General features: G+C 41.5%; 1 protein-coding gene across 4 annotated transcripts in view; it reads right to left on the bottom strand.

Moving 5' to 3' along the window:
* EWSR1 (EWS RNA binding protein 1) overlaps positions 1–15990 on the bottom strand; it is a 32255-nt gene that overhangs the window by 11174 nt on the left and 5091 nt on the right. For 2 of the 4 annotated variants that reach the window (XM_049865609.1, XM_049865607.1), the window contains exons 4-8: positions 15573–15699; positions 6549–6735; positions 3600–3767; positions 1653–1864; positions 501–681 (exon numbers count right to left, since the gene is read on the bottom strand). In XM_049865609.1, coding sequence (XP_049721566.1) covers positions 501–681; positions 1653–1864; positions 3600–3767; positions 6549–6735; positions 15573–15699 — 875 coding nt within the window. The remainder of the gene's footprint in view (positions 1–500; positions 682–1652; positions 1865–3599; positions 3768–6548; positions 6736–15572; positions 15700–15990) is intronic. The other 2 variants (XM_049865610.1, XM_049865608.1) reach the window with 1 other exon arrangement.

A 15990-nucleotide genomic window follows, 5' to 3' on the forward strand; every position in this document is an offset into this window, starting at 1 on the left:
CCACAGTTTAAGGGCTACGGGACCAAGATCATCATCATGTTCAACAATTCCAAGTACAAACAGAAGATGGGGACAAACATTGTAGAAAATAGCTGCATTCCTTTTCTGCAGTATATACACACGGGGTATTTCAAGACAACCATTCAGAAGCAATTAGTTAAAAACTTAGGGATGTTAGAAGGTTTGTGTGTGTTCCATCCCAAGTCTACTACCCACAGAGGCTTTCTACCTCTGGAAACCACGAAGGGAACTGAAAGCTCTAGTTTCAAAACCATTCTTTGTTCTTCCCAATCCAACAAAGTAAACTGGCAGGAAAAAAAGCTGCCACTTAATATGTGCCATAAAGATGACATTTCCATGTTTTAGAAGATGGCTTGAGCTCAAAAGATTGTCCATGGAAATGTAGAAACAAATTTCTTATGTCTTTCAGTCCCTTCTTTCCACTGAAAATCCTACGGATGAAACAAAATTAGGTAAAAGGAGAAAAGGTTTGCTCTTACCCCATTCCACCGCGTCCTCCTCCCCGCCCACCTCTGCTCATGCCTCCACGATCAAATCCCCCTCTTCCCCTGCCCCGGTTATCAGGGCCACTCATGCTCCGGTTCTCTCCTGGTCCGGAAAATCCTCCAGACTCCTGCCCATAAACACCCATGCTACTGGGGTGGTCCTGTCGGAATGAACCTGAGGAAAGAGTCACACCTGTAAGCCATGAACCAGCATTTACACCCCTACTTGATGCATTTTCTCCTGGAATCACAGACATCTAAATTGCTAGACTCTCATCAAGGGACTATCTTCTTTATGCCACAATAAAACATCCCTACCCAGTAGGCATTATCTGTATGTTCAACAAAAACTGCTGGTTCATCAAGGCTGAAATAACCTTATTATACATTAGCCTAAAAGAAACTAAAAAAGCCCCTGGCCGACGAACAGTTTATAAAGTTCTGAGTCCTAAGAGGCCTCCGGAAGTTGCTTCTTTAAACTAGACAAGAAACAAAAGTAGAGCCAGGTTTCTTAGGGCTTTAGCATGTTGCTAGGGTTGGACACAATCAAGTAGCACTGCTCATTTTACAGTGGCAATGAGACAGGCCCGTGGAAGGAATTTAATTTAAAAAGATAAAACAATTCAGGTAGAAATTAAATTGTAAAAACAGTCTGGGTTTTCAGTTACTTTTTCAAACAGAATAACTACAAGTATCTTGTATGGAGAACTTTTGCTTTATAGATTAATAAAAATACACACATATGTATGTGTACATACACATACACACACACGGCATTTACTTGATCATCGAATAGTTTTCAATAGCTGCCTGCCTACTCTACTCTCTCCTGCTCTGTAGTCAATCACTTGGGGTGGGCAGGATTCACTCACTGCACATTACCTTCCCAAAAGAGAGCAGGGCTGGCAGTCTAGAACATTTTTCTGATCTGTTACAAAATCTTTTTTTCCCCCTGCAAGGTTATAACAAAATTAAATTGTAGAAAATCACTGATGTTTTTACAGGGACATCTAAGCTGTTTGCTAGGGTGTTATGCCTTAAAGATGCTTCCTGGAGTCCAAAAGTAAACTACGGTAAAGAGCATCCCCATTTCCAGAAACTCCAAACACAATCATTCTTATTTGGTTTTCTCTCTTAGCAACTCACTCTGCTGCCCGTAGCTGCTGCTCTGTTGGCTATATTGACTTGGAGCCTGGCTGTAGGATCCAGTTTGGGGGGGGTAACTAGTGGGCGGCTGCTGCCCATAGCTGCTCTGTTGCCCATAGCTACTCTGCTGTCCATAGCTGCTCGGCTGCCCATACGTGTTCTGCTGAGAGTAACTGCTCTGATCATAGCTAGTCGGCTGTGAAGAGGAATAGCTGAAAGAAAAAAAAAAAAAAAAAAACTTTTTAGGAAAGAAATACAGCTTGTTATCTCTTCAAACCCTTTAATAAGTGACACTCATGGCATGTGACACAGACATCTACTATCTACGGTTTGAACTTGAAACAACCAAATAATTTTGTATTTAGAGTAACGCTTTAAATGAAAGGGAGGGGGACAGCTATTATAATAAGCCCTCTGAAGAACCTTATAACCTTTCCTCAAACCCCCCACGCCCATTTAAAAAATTATTATTTTCAACTATATTCAAGGCAAACTTAGAGGAGTTGAGATCCTTCCCATAGGGTAGGAGTGCACACACACGCATGCAGGGAAGGCTGACTTCGGGAAAAAAGCATTGAGAAAAAACAAGGTGAGGTTAAGTCCACGGTTCAGTTCTAAACTTATTCCTAATAATTCCCTTGAGTAATGACGATGATTTTCTGAAAGTACAAGGATGCTTGGTAGGGGGGCACGCAAAAATGGGTGCTTTTCCCTTGAAGATTTGTCTAAATGGTCAAAATTACTTTGCGATACAGTTTCAATTTTCAGACATGCCTGATCATCTATGATATCTGGGCATTAATAAAGAAAAGATGGGTAAGGAAACTTCAGAAGCAAGAGCCTGTGTGGAAAGATGAATATTACAGATCAGTACGTCAATTATACAGCAGGGAAACCAGACAGACACATTCTTACACAGGAATAAGGCTTAACAGACCTGAATTAAACTCTTGATGAACCATGATAATGAAAAACAAAAAGAACAACACAATTTAAATACACAATTAAACTAAGCCGCTATCACCATGTTCCCACACCACAGCTGTATAAATTCAATAGGGCTTCTTTCAATCAATGTGCACCTATTCAACTCACCAGATTAAATGCTCTGAGAATAACAGGTATGGGTTAGCTCTGTGGAAATACAGCTATAAACCCTGCCCCATTTTTGCTCCAAGCTGTATAGTCACTCACCCAGTTGGCTGCTTTTGTTCTGTACCTGTTCACGTCTACTGCACTTTAATGTGTAAGCCCGATGAAGTGAGTACAAAAAGAGGAGCTGTTACTTTTTAACAAAACTAAGTTGACACTTCAGGACACAATTCAGACAAGTCACTTAAAAACTTGGTTCAAATTAAATGTGGGGAGACAACTTATAGTTCTTCCTCTATTTTAGAGAAACCAAAACTGGACATGATAGCTGCTGGAGTGCTTAATGCAAGACAAAGAATGTGAAACATAAACCTGTAGTCAAAAGAGAAGGCCTTGGCCCAACATAAAAACACTGGAGCACAAATGGACATTTATGCGTGTTAAATACCAAACGATTAAGTTTATTCTTCTCCTTCGTACCGCCTTGCACTTTAACTGAAAAAACTACCCGTTCCAACTGCACCGGAGAATGTGGTTTTTATTTGTTCTGTTTAAATGCTTTCATATATTTCTGCTGCTCATCCTTCTGAGTTAACTAAAAGAGAAAAACTAAAGTGAAGAGCCTATGCTGGTAAAATCGGTTCTGTTTGTATTTAGAGAGAATAGTTAACTGGCCGCCAGGCACTGCTATGGGAACCAGGACTGAGGTATTTATGATGTTACAATATGTGGTCAGACTTGTTACCCGAAGAGTCAGATAACATACACAAGAAAGCAGAAGCAAGCTGGCCGACAACCTGAAAGAGCCGCTTTGTTAATCTACTAACTTGTTGCCATGAGAGTGAAGAGACTGACCTGGTAGGAGGGTAGGATGGAGGTGCGGTCACTGGCTGCATGGGGTAGCTCCCAGGTACCTGGGGATAACTGTAGTTACTCTGTCCATATCCCATGCTGGGCTGGTTGTAACCTCCTGTGCTAGACTGAGGCTGACTAGTCTCAGTGGGCTTGCTACCATCCTGTGGCCTAAAGGGAAAAATAAAAAAGTGAAACTAATCACAAAACTCTTCATTAAGAACGCTACAAATCTATGAGTAACCCAATGTGAAGACTGAGCTTGGAAATAAGCACCACAGTAAACTAAATGTCAAACTCGGTGTCTGCCAACTGCATTTGCTGCCAGCTCTAAGGAAAAGGGTCAGTGAACCATATCCAGAGGAGACACTATCATGCTCCATTCTTCCTCTATCATTGTCAGTTGCTATCAAGTCAATTCTGACTAATGAAGACCTCATATGAACAGAGTAGAACTGCTCGACAGGGCTTTCAAGGTTGTGACCTTTCGGAAGCAGGTTGCCTGGCCTATCTTCTAAAGAGCCGTTACGTCGGTTTGAACCAACAACATTTCAGCTAGTACTTGAGTGCTGTTTGCGTGAGCTAGGGGCTCTCTGTCCTGTATCAATACTTACAAAAAACAGTTAAAATCTTTTGTGTTGCCAATTTAAGTGATCTGGGAGTAGAGGTGGTTTGTTAGGAAAAAAAACCGCTTTTTTCTCAGACAAATGAGATCAGTAAAGATAACGGTCAAGAAACTTTAACAATAATGCAGCTTGAGGTTGGAATGACATTTATGTAAGTCCCTGGAGAAGGACACCATGCTTCATAGAGGGTCAGCAAAAAATAGGAAGACCCTCAACGAGATGGACTAACACAGTGGCTGCAACAATGGGCTCAAGCATAGCAACAATTGTGAGGATGGCACAGGACCGGGCAGTATTTCCTTCAGCTGTGCACAGAGTCGGTATGATTCAGAACCAACCGGACGGCACCTAACAACAGGGCATTTTAAGTTTGCAGTATCTGTGGACTCTTTCTCATTTATTAAAAACAGATTTGGAAAAAAAAAAAAAAAAACTCTTACTTGAACAGTAAGATATATCTAACCTTGCCGCCAAGTCTCCATAATGGAAAAAACTAGAGTAGGACAGGGATACTCACGTGTGTGCCAAAACCACACTCAAACGAACTGGGAAGTACCTCGACTAAAGGATGAAAACTCAGGGGTTTCTAATTACTGCTTACCCCTCATAGTTTGCAGCAGTGGTGTAGCAGAATAAGCTTGAGCTATCTTAAGCAAAGCCCCAAGAATCAGCGGGCGGGCCAGGGAGAATGTGAAAGTATTGGTTTCTCCAGAACCCTAACAGGTCACAAGCCCCCTCTTTCCAGTGGAAAGAGAGTAGCTGTCACTGATCATGAAAGACAGACAGCTGTTTTGAAGTGGTTAAAAAGGAATCAAAAAGGATGAGATGGTTCATAAAAAAACCAATTCATGTACAAAAACCCACTAGCTATGGCTTGGATACACCGTTGCAATGGAGCATCAAATGTGACTGTGCACATCGGAGCACACTCTGAAGTGCCTCAGTCAATTGAAATGGGACTCCAGGAATCAGAGTCAGTTCAACTTAACTACGGCATAAAGCTGTCTGGCAGATGTAAACCACCCATTGGCCCTGAGTATTCCCTGTGCATTTTTAGAAGTAACTTCGCGAGTTTGCCAGAGTTAATTTTTTACCTCTACAGCAGAAAAAATTTTTTAGGTTACAAGTTGATCTCGTGTATTCCGTAAAAAGTCTTCTTTCAAATCAGAATTCAATGTTCCTTCAAGATGGCATGCAAAGAGACCTGAACCCTTCTCGTAACTAATGCTTGCCTCCTGTCAACTAGCCATGAAGGAGCCCTGGTGGCACAGTGGTTAAGCACTTAGCTGCTAAACGGAAGGTCAGCAGTTGGAATCCACCAGCTGCTCCACGGTAGAAAGATGTGGCAGTCTACCTCCGTAAAGATTTCAGTCTATAAAACCCTATGGGGGAAGTTCTACTCTTTCTTACAGCATCTCTATGAGTTGACATTGATTCCGCAGCACACAACAACAACCAGTCAGGGCCATGAGCTCTGTCTGCCTTAATAGTCACTCCATAGTAGGGCACCAGTTAAGAATTTATACTGGCTGATGATATTTAGGTTTTCAAAGCCTCTACCTAATGTAGAGAAAATACGTCAGCTGCTTAAGCTGAGGCACCAATGTTTGGCTTCCTGGATAGACATAAATCCTTTCTTGGCAACGGGGTCATACAATAACTATTTCTTGAATCCATGCTACCCTTCCTCCTTAACTGTGAGCTACCATGTTCTCTCAAAGAGAAACCTTTTACCCACTACAGGGTCAATTAAACCAAAGACAACCACTGCCATCGAATCAAATTCTTACTCATAGCAACCCCACTGGACAGACTAGAACTGCTTCATTCGGTTTCTATGGCTGTATGATCTTTATGGAAGCAGACTGCTGCACCTTTCTCCAGTGGGGCAGCCAGTGGGTTTAAACCACCAATCTTTAGGTTAGCAGCCAAAAGTTCAACTACTGCGCCACCAGAGCTCCTAAACCAAAAATAAAAACATCAAAAGTACAATTCCATCAGCTGTTCTGTTGTGAGGGAAACCACATACTCAGTTTTCTTCTGGGTTCAGAAAAGTAAAAGGTCAGCATTCTGAAATCTAACAACCCGTTCGTGGTATCCCTCATTTTGGCCCTTGAATGGCACCATGTCTCTACTAAATGAAGAACATCTTTGCGGTGTGTTAATGTAATGACTGTAAGAACACAACACTCAAGAGCAAGCATGTGAGAGTAACCATTAAAAAGGAACTAAGTCATGGAATCTCTAAGCGTGCATAGTTGCTCTCCTTCCCTCAAACCTGAGGTTGGGGCTTTGTAGAGTTAGGAGTAGGTGAGTGTGGCATTACCTTGCAGGTGCAGTGGCTGCTGGCTGCTGCCCATATGCTGGGTAGGCAGGCTGAGTGCCATATGCTGACTGAGCTGCATAGGAGGCCTGGGTGGTGGTCACTGTAGCAGTGGTGGTATCATAAGCACCAGTGCCGTACCCCTGGACAGGCTGGCTGTATGCCTGGGGGGCAGCCGGAGTAGTATAACCTGGAACAAAGGAGAGCTACATCAGCCTTACGGTCCTCTCAGAGATCTGCCTAGACACTCATTAACAGAACAATTCCTAAACCACCTACTTCCAACCATCACGATATTTAACCTCTTTAAAGATTTCGCCGCCAGTATGAACAAGCCAGTATTTAAAGCAGGGCTTTAAACTAGTTTGAAACGGTTCAGTCATGATCAAAAAAGCAGAACTGGAACAGGCCTGATTTTTAAAAGTGGGGTGAACCAGAATAGGAGACTCAAAAGAAGTGAAGTGAGCCCTTTTATGAGCCTGATGCAGGAGGCTGGATTATCGGCAGGACTGTGGAGAACGACAAGAATTCAAAGCAGTGCGCTGGCCGCCATCTTTGAGCCGAATACCACTGTTTCCAGTGGGCAAGAGATCTGGTTGCTATGTTAAGCATATGCTGCCCTTGTTTTCTAAGGGAAAGATTAAGTTTCCAGCAGGGCTCTGACCTGTAATTTTTCCCATTTTGGCTTACCCAAATTTTTAAGATTTGGGTCTGTTCTGGTGTTGATTCCCTGGCCACGGGTGAACAGGGAAGAACCAGTTCCAAGCCCTGATTTAAAGCTAAGTTCTCTGAAAGTACCCAGTTTTCAGTAAAGCACCATCTGATTTGCTTTCAAAACCATACCTAACAGAAAGATCTGCCACAAAAGATCTCTTTAAAGTGTTAAAAAGCAAAGACCTCACTCTCAGGACTAAGGTACACCTGATCCAAGCCATGGTGTTTTCAATTACCTCATATGCATGTGAATGCTGGACAATGAGTAAGAAAGACAAAAACAGAGTTGACGTTTTCAAATTATGGTGTTGGTGAAGAAAACTGACCACACCGTGGGCTACCAAAAGAACAAACAGGTCCGTCTTGGAAAAAGTACAGCTAGAATGCTCCTTAGAAGTGAGGATGGCGAGACTTCGTCTCATGTACTTTGGACATGTTATGAGAAGGGACCAATCCCTGGAGAAGGACATCATGCCTGATAAAGCAGAGGGTCAGTGAAAAAGAGGAAGACCCTCAATGAGATGAAGTGACACAGCGGCTGCAACAATGGGATCCAGCATAATGAATGTCTGGATGCCGCAGAACGGGCCAGTGTTTTGTTCGGTTGTACACAGGGTCGCTTTGAGTCTGAACCAATTGATGGCGCCAAATAACAAAAACAACAGAAGGGAGGGGAGAGTATGATTCCTTCACATTGCTAGTACTGCTGTAGAAGACAAGATTCCTTCTGCCCCTCTTGGAAACACTCAATAGGGGATGAGTCGGCTTTTGCTGCTAATTTTGTATTGGTTTTGCCAGCAGGCCTTTAAGAAATTTCTCAAGTAACTACTTAAGGAACAACAACAATCAAGCAGGAATAAAACGTCCCAGAAAGAGTCAGGGAAATGACAGGGTATTTTAGAATGGCTATTTAAAACAAAGGAAACCCTCGTGGCTTAGTGGTTAAGTGCTACGGCTGCTAACCAAAGGGTTGGCAGTTCAAATCCTCCAGGCGCTCCTCGGAAACTCTATGGGGCAAGTTCTACTCTGTCCTACAGGGTCGACAGCACTAGGTTTTTTTTTTTTTTTTATTTAAAACAAAACAACAAAAAAAAAGAATATTCATTTTAGCACTAAAAGCTGTACGTTGGGTAGTAATTTAATTACGTTCCTGGCACTGGGTTTTTTTTTTTTAATGTTCCACCATGAACAGTTCATGTTTTATTTAAGGGCACTGGAAATTCCAGAAAACGTGTGTTTAATTTTCAGTAGTAGATGTTACCACACAATCGAACACACTATTTCATTTCAGGTAACAACTAAAGAATGCTCGTTATCAGCACTGAAGTTTGAAATGGCACATGAATAATAAAGATGTACTTACAAATTACATTTGTTTAGGTATAACTAGCATTTAAACCAAAACCAAACCCAGTGCCACTGACCCGATTCCGACTCACAGCGACCCTATACGACAGAGTAGAACTGCCCGATAGAGTTTCCAAGGAGCACCTGGTGGATTCCAACTGCCAACCCTTTGGTTAGCAGCCATAGCACGTAACCACTATGCCACCAGGGTTTCCTATAACCCTGGTTATAATAAAATAACTAGCATCCAAAAAACCAAAACCAAACCCAGTGCCATCGATTCTGACTCACAGCAATCCTACAGGACAGAGCAAAACCGCCCCATAGAGTTTCCAAGGAGCGCCTGGCAGATTCAAACTGGCGACCCTTTGGTTAGCAGCTGTAGCACTTAACCACTATGCCGCCAGGGTTTCCACAACTAGCATAGGCTATATTATTTAAATTTTAAAGTTATTTTAAATTAAACTTATTATTCTCCCACACAAATCTTACCTACCCATAAGCAAACGGGCCTCTTCCCTGCTCACCAATAATGGAGGTAGACACTAGAAGCCCTCCCTCTTCCTTCACTTGGTATTCCCCTTAGCCAGGTGTCATGAAAACCTGCTCATGTAAGTGTGCTACAGACCAAGATGGGTTCTCCTCCAGCTGTCTTGGCTCCCACCACCTCCATATGAATGTTCATAGGCCTTAGCCAGTCAGGGCAGGATACATGCCCAGTCCGCTACCCTCTGGGATTTGGGCTTGGAGCACGACAAAAACCCAGAAGTCTACAGCTCCTAACTCGAGCCCCTTTCCTATGAGGCTAACCTCTCCTGGTGCTGGAATCTTCTCTCTCCTACTCCTCGGGGCCAATAGGCACAAGTCAGTCATGTGATTTTTGGCCAAAATGTTAGTATCTATAGCCATCAAAGAAAAAAATCAAATCTCATCAAATTAAAATATCGTTTTAGTATTTAAAACAAATCTTGAATTAAGGCTGCTCATTTTAGCTAAAATTTAGGGTCTTAAACTTTAATTAAAGTGTCCTCAAGCCAAAAATAAACACACCCACTCCTCAGTTACTGACATGGTTACGTATCAAAGACCAGGTCTTTATGTGAAACTGAGGATGACTACATCATTACATAACTGCCAAACCACTGAGACCACGGCCCAGCCAAGTTGACACATAACCACCACACAGCCAGTGTTACCCTCGCCTCCCACCTCAGCACTTATTACTGCCAGATGTATGTCGTTAATGCACACAACAGTGGGACAGTAGACTTTTTTTTAAAACTATTGTTGTAAATGTAAAATGTTCAGTGAGATAGCTGGTGAGGAGCAGATGTAGTAACTTCTCTCCGTACAAACTAAAGTGTTAACTTTTGGAGCACAGAACATATGCTTTCTTCTTCATCCTAAATATTTTAGGGAAATTCTAAATTTAATTACACACAAAGGAAGTTACTTCCTTCTAAAAATGGCTGGGACGAAATGTATATCAAAAGTATACTCCACGAAACAGACAGCCCCAAGCAACGGTTTAAGCTGGCATGTTGTTAATCCAAACTGTTTGTTTAAACGTTCTTTGCAGAGTCCTAAGATCAACCATATAACGCGCTCATTCGTGTAAATTTAACTAGAACCTAACTCCACCTACATGATAACTCCTGCAGATTCTGTGTTTCCTACATGATGACAGGCCATCCACAAGATTTACAAGAGCAATTAAAAAGCAAAAAACTAAAACTGATCAAGGCAATAACTCATGTCATAAAACTATGCAGCAACAGCTAAAAACCTTGTTTACCAAAGGATAATTCTAATAAGACACTGGGTTAATTAACAATCTTTAAATCTGTAAAAAAAATCTGTAGCACCCACAAAATAGCCAAGCAGGAAGAGCAAAAATTAATACAAGCATAAAATGACAACAACAAAGACAACACACCTACTATTTGCTGATGACTTTAATGACGAATAGCAAGACATGTTAACAAATCTACCAAAATTTTTGTTCAACTTGAATAAAAGATGAAAAAACTCAACTCCGTTTTATTGCAATTTATACAGCTCCTTTCCTTTGGAGCTTTATTAATGAAAAAAAAATCTACAGGGAAAACTATTTTTATCCTTCTAAGAACTATCCTGGTGACACAGCGGTTAAGAGCTTGGCTGCTAGCCAAAAGGTTGGCAGTTTCAATCTACCAGGTGCTCCTTGGAAACTCTATGACAGGGACAGAACTGTCCTATAGGATCCCTGTAAGTCTGAACTGACTCAAAGGTGATGGATTTATTTTATTTTATTGTGCTTTGGGTGAAAAGTTTACAGCCCAATATCTCATTCAAAGCAACCCCTACAATGTGACAGCATGCTCCTCCTTTCCACCCTGGGTTCCCTGTGTCTGTTCATCCAGTTCTCATCCCTTCCTGCCCTCTTGCCTTGCTTTTGGGCAAGAGTTGCCCATTTGGTCTCGTACATTTGATTGAACTAAGAACCACGTTCCTCACGAGTATTACTGTTTGTTCTGTAGGCCTGTCTAATCTAAGTGGGCTTCAGGAGTGGTTTTAGTTCTGGGTTAGCAGAGCGTCCAGGGGCCACAGTCTTGGGGGGTTTCCTCTAGTCCCTGTCAGACCAGTTAAGTCTAGCCCTTTTTTTTTGTGAATTCAAATTTTGTTCTACATTTTTCTCCTGCTTTGTCTGGGACTCTCTGTTGTGATCCCTGTCAGAGCGTCCGGTGGTGGTAGTTGTCGGGCACCATCTAGTTCTTCTGGGCTTAGGCTGGTGGAGGCTCTGGTTCATGTGGTCCTTCAGTCCTTTGGCCTAATATTTTCCTTGTGTCTTTGGTTTTCGTCATTCTCCTTTGCTCCAGATGGGATGGGACCAATAGATGTATCTTGTATGGCTGCGCACAAGCTTTTAAGACCCGTTTTTTTGAAAAAAGAACTAACCAATGACTTTTATGTGTAAAGGCAGTGTGGGGTAAAAAAAAAAAAAAAAAGTATTACGTGTGCTTGTACACGCTTACTACTTTTTTAGGGTCACTGCTTAGTTTCATTCAGCCTCAGTTTGGTCATCAGATACAATTCTGGTTCACATCCCCCACAAGTTGTTGTAAGAATTAAGAAGATATGAGAGATTTCTCAAAAACTAAAGTCTATATAAACATTCCTTATTAAGTTTAATCTCTTGCTCATCAGTGTCACTGGTTTCTGCATTAGAACACCCTATATTTTTCAGGGTCCACAATCATGATGGGACTTTCTCAGTCAATGACAGTGAGAATACATGGTTCCAGAGTACCCAAAAAATCACTGCTTTTCCAGTAAATAACTTCATCATGTCCCTATAAAATGATCTAGGGATTCCAAAGACTAGATCACACTTACTTTTAAAAATGCAATAGCTTTTGAGTGAAATTAGTCAGTTGCAAAAGGACAAATATTGTATAAAACCACTATTATAACAAGAAACAGTTTAAACTGAGAAGAAAACATTGTTTTGTGGTTACGAGAGGGGGGAGGGAGGGAGGTGGTAGACAGGTATTCACTAATTAGATAGTAGATAAGTACTTTAGGTGAAGGGAAAGACAGCACGCAATACAGGGGAGTCAGCACAACTGGACCAAACCAAAAGCAAAGAAGTTTCCTGAATAAACTGAATGCTTCGAAGGCCAGCGTAGCTGGGGCAGGGACCTGGGGACCATGGTTTCAGGGGACATCTAAGTCAACTGGCATAATAAAATCTATTAAGAAAACATTCTGCATCCCACTTTGAAGAGTGGCGCCTGGGGTCTTAAACGCTAGCAAGCAGCCATCTAAGATGCATCAGTTGGTCTCAACCCACCTGGATCAAAGGAGAATGAAGAACACCAAGGACACAAGGCGATTATGAGCCCGAGAGAGAAAAGGCCACATGAACAAGTGACTACATCATCCTGAGACCAGGAGAACTAGATGGTGCCCGGCTACAACCGATGACTGCCCTGACAGGGAATACACCAGAGAACCCCTGAGGGAGCAGGACAACAGTGGGATGCAGACCCCAAATTCTCATAAGACCAGACTTAATGATCTGACCGACACTGGAGGGACCCCGGTGGTCATGGCCCCCAGACCTGCTGCCCCAGGACAGGAACCATTCCCGAACCCAACACTTCAGACATGGATTGGACTGGACAATGGGTTGGAGAGGGATGATGGTGAGGAGTGAGCTTCTTGGATCAGGTGGATACTTGAGACTATGTTGGCATCTCCTGCCTGGAGGGGAGATGAGAGGGTGGAGGGGGTTAGAAGCTGGCGAAATGGACACGAAAAGAGAAAGTGGAGGGAGAGAGGAGGCTATCTCATTTAGGGGAGAGTAATTGGGAGTGTATAGCAAGGTGTATATGGGTTTTTGTGTGTGAGACTGACTTGATTTATAAACTTGCACTTAAAGCACAATAAAAATTATTTTAAAAAAACGCAATAGCTTTAATTCATAAAGTTCATCTCACAATTTCAAAACTGTGCTACAAATCCAAACAGCATGTTCTTCGCACAGTTGCAACTAACACGACTGGCAAGTTTAGGTAAACATTTCCCCTCCAATTCAAGATCCCCATCGGTTTGACAGATCAGGAAGTATAATCAATCTTTTTTACTCGCAATTCTTATTTTCAAAATTGGCTACTTATTATTTTTAACCCAAAATCAATACTCAGCGCTTTTGTGGTCATGCTGTAAGAATGAATTCAAGTTGGGGGGGGGGGGCTTAATTCTCCCTGTTAGAAAAATAGGAAGAGACTTCTCCCTCCCCATTTCTTAAGAGTATTTACTTTAAAAAAGTTCTTTCTCTGACTCTTTAATATGTACACATATCTTTTTAAAGGCTATATAAAAGCCTCTTGCAAATTTTACAACCCAGGAATGTTTCAAGGACTTGGAAGTCTCTCTCAAATGTAATCAATCAAGGGAGACAACATCTCTATCTCCCAGTTTCCTGGGAAGATAGGATTCTAATTTCAGCTGGCACTTGGCTCAAAGTTGCAAACCTATCTGAGGTCACAAAGACATGAGCAATTTATTTTTTTCTTTGGATAAAGGCAACTGGCAAATACAGGTGCATATTGCAATTTCCAGGTGAATCTAGGATAAACTATGTGTTACAAAAGGTACTGGCAAGTCCTCTTATTTGAAGGCTATTTATTTTGAGAACATGTACGAAATGAGTTGCATTTGCTTGGCTATCCAAAAGGATAAAGCGTTTTTGCAATCTCTTTAGGGGATTGCCAGTAATTGCATCGCATTCTAGTTTAATGCTTATTCAAAGATAATCTCTTTTTTCTACTTCTGTGAAGAGTTTGTCTGGGTTGGCAGATTTTGCTTCCCCAACAACTTGCAGAAAGCAAAAAAATTTGAGGGGCCCAATGTGCATGCTTCCAGCTGAGGTTGAACAAGGCGACGCTCTCTCTGCCTTCTCGTTTCAGCTCTCATGCTGTAAACAGGTGTTCTTTTAGTGGTGTATTTACTGCCATGTTTTTTGGCATTTCTGTGCTTCTTGCTAGTGATTTTGCTGTTTAAAATGGCCACCAAGCATGGTGCTAAAGTGCTATCTGGTGTTCCTCAGCACAAGGCTATGCTACAGGCTTACTTGAGGCATGAATTATAGTGCTGCTGGCCATGCATTCAATGTTAATGAATCAGCAACAAATATATAAGATGCTACTGACCCTGTATTTTCCCTAGAGCAATGGTTTCAGTGTTCCCTAATTCGGTGTTCACCATGACTTTGTAAAATTGCCTTTAATAACAAGAATTGACTCTATTTTCCATTCAAATCCAAGAGACTCTTACTCAATTAGATAATTTAGATAGCCCCCCCCCCAAGACTTTGATGAAGTACATACAACTTTAAAAACTGAAACCAGTTTGAAAATAAGGGTTCTTATATCTTTAAGACTTTTTTTTGTATTATTCTTTCATAATAATAAAGACAAAAAAAAAAAAAAAAAAAGAAAAGGTAGGGAGCCTGAAATGTTGTACAGTGCTAAGTACAAAAAATTATCATAGATTTTTCACATACTACACTCTCAATCCCAGTATCAGGATGTAACTTATTCTAATTCTTAAGACATACTACGATAAGAATAATTCGTAACACTCAAACAGAAAACCAAATGTATCTGGACTAGAAACCAACAGACAAACATGATACATGCAGGGCGGCAGTCTGCTCCTCTAAGTAAATCTAGTCATGCAATTTGTCTTTCAGGGAATGGGGAAAATCAGCTGGGTACCAGTCATTTGAAATATCTCTGGGAAGGTAACAATATTAATGCTTGCCACAAAATAATATGAAATGAAACCTTTCCCAAAACCACATAAAGAAAAGGACATGGATCTGTGAATGGCACCTGAAAGCAGCTTCCCATTAGCACCCTGTTGTGTGTGATGTTAGAAAACTTTGGGGTTAAACAAACGAAAACACCTAAAGGGTTAACATTAGGGGGTTAGACAAGATGGAAAGCATTTCCCATGCAAGAATGAGCAGGGTAGTCAAACCTGTACTGGTCCCTTCTACTGTAGAAAGCACAAAACAAAAAGTAGAGGGTACACTATCAGATGAAGCAAACAGATGTGAAAACCAGTTTGATTTTTAAGCAGTTCAGTTCAAGAAGGCTCATTCTTACCCAGTATTAGTGTTAGCACAATCTTTTACATACTCTCTATCTTATTATGTGAAATTATTCAACATTCTACAAAAAAATTAAGGGGGAAGTTTTCTCCCTTGAAATTTATCCCATCCACATTCTGTTAGAGATCCCTTAAGCAGAACATAAGGCAAGGGAAAAATGAAAAAATATACTTCCTCCTCAGAATAAAAGATCCCCAGATGCCAACGTATGGACCAGCATATACACGGGAGCGCATGAGTAAAACAAGCCCCTTAGCAAGTCCCCTAGCCATGTAACCCAACGTCCTCTGGGAGGCAGGTCTTACCAGTAGGAGGTTGTCCGTAAGAAGTTGCATAGGCCGTCTGCCCATAGGTTGCAGTGGTCTGAGCCTGGGTATAACTGACATCAGTGGGCTGTCCATAGGTTCCATAACTTTGTTGCCCATATGCCTGCTCCAAAGAAAATGGACACAAGAATTTCATGTACGTAACTTGTATTTTAGCAACAAAATGGACTGGCTTGCTTCCAAGTTCCTAAATTAGAGAAACCACAATCAAAATGTTGGTAAAAAGATTTTTAAAACAGACAAGTCATCACGGTATTATCAATGCTTGTTATCCCTTATCCAGTTGGCTCGTATTTTAGTAAACTGAAATACAAAAAAACCTCCTGAGATAATTAAGCAAAATCTTAGTCAACTACACAGGAGGTTAACAAGGTACTCAAGGGAGGTGCAATAAGGG

The sequence above is a fragment of the Elephas maximus genome, chromosome 22, assembly GCF_024166365.1.
Source record: "Elephas maximus indicus isolate mEleMax1 chromosome 22, mEleMax1 primary haplotype, whole genome shotgun sequence".
Taxonomy (NCBI): domain Eukaryota; kingdom Metazoa; phylum Chordata; class Mammalia; order Proboscidea; family Elephantidae; genus Elephas; species Elephas maximus.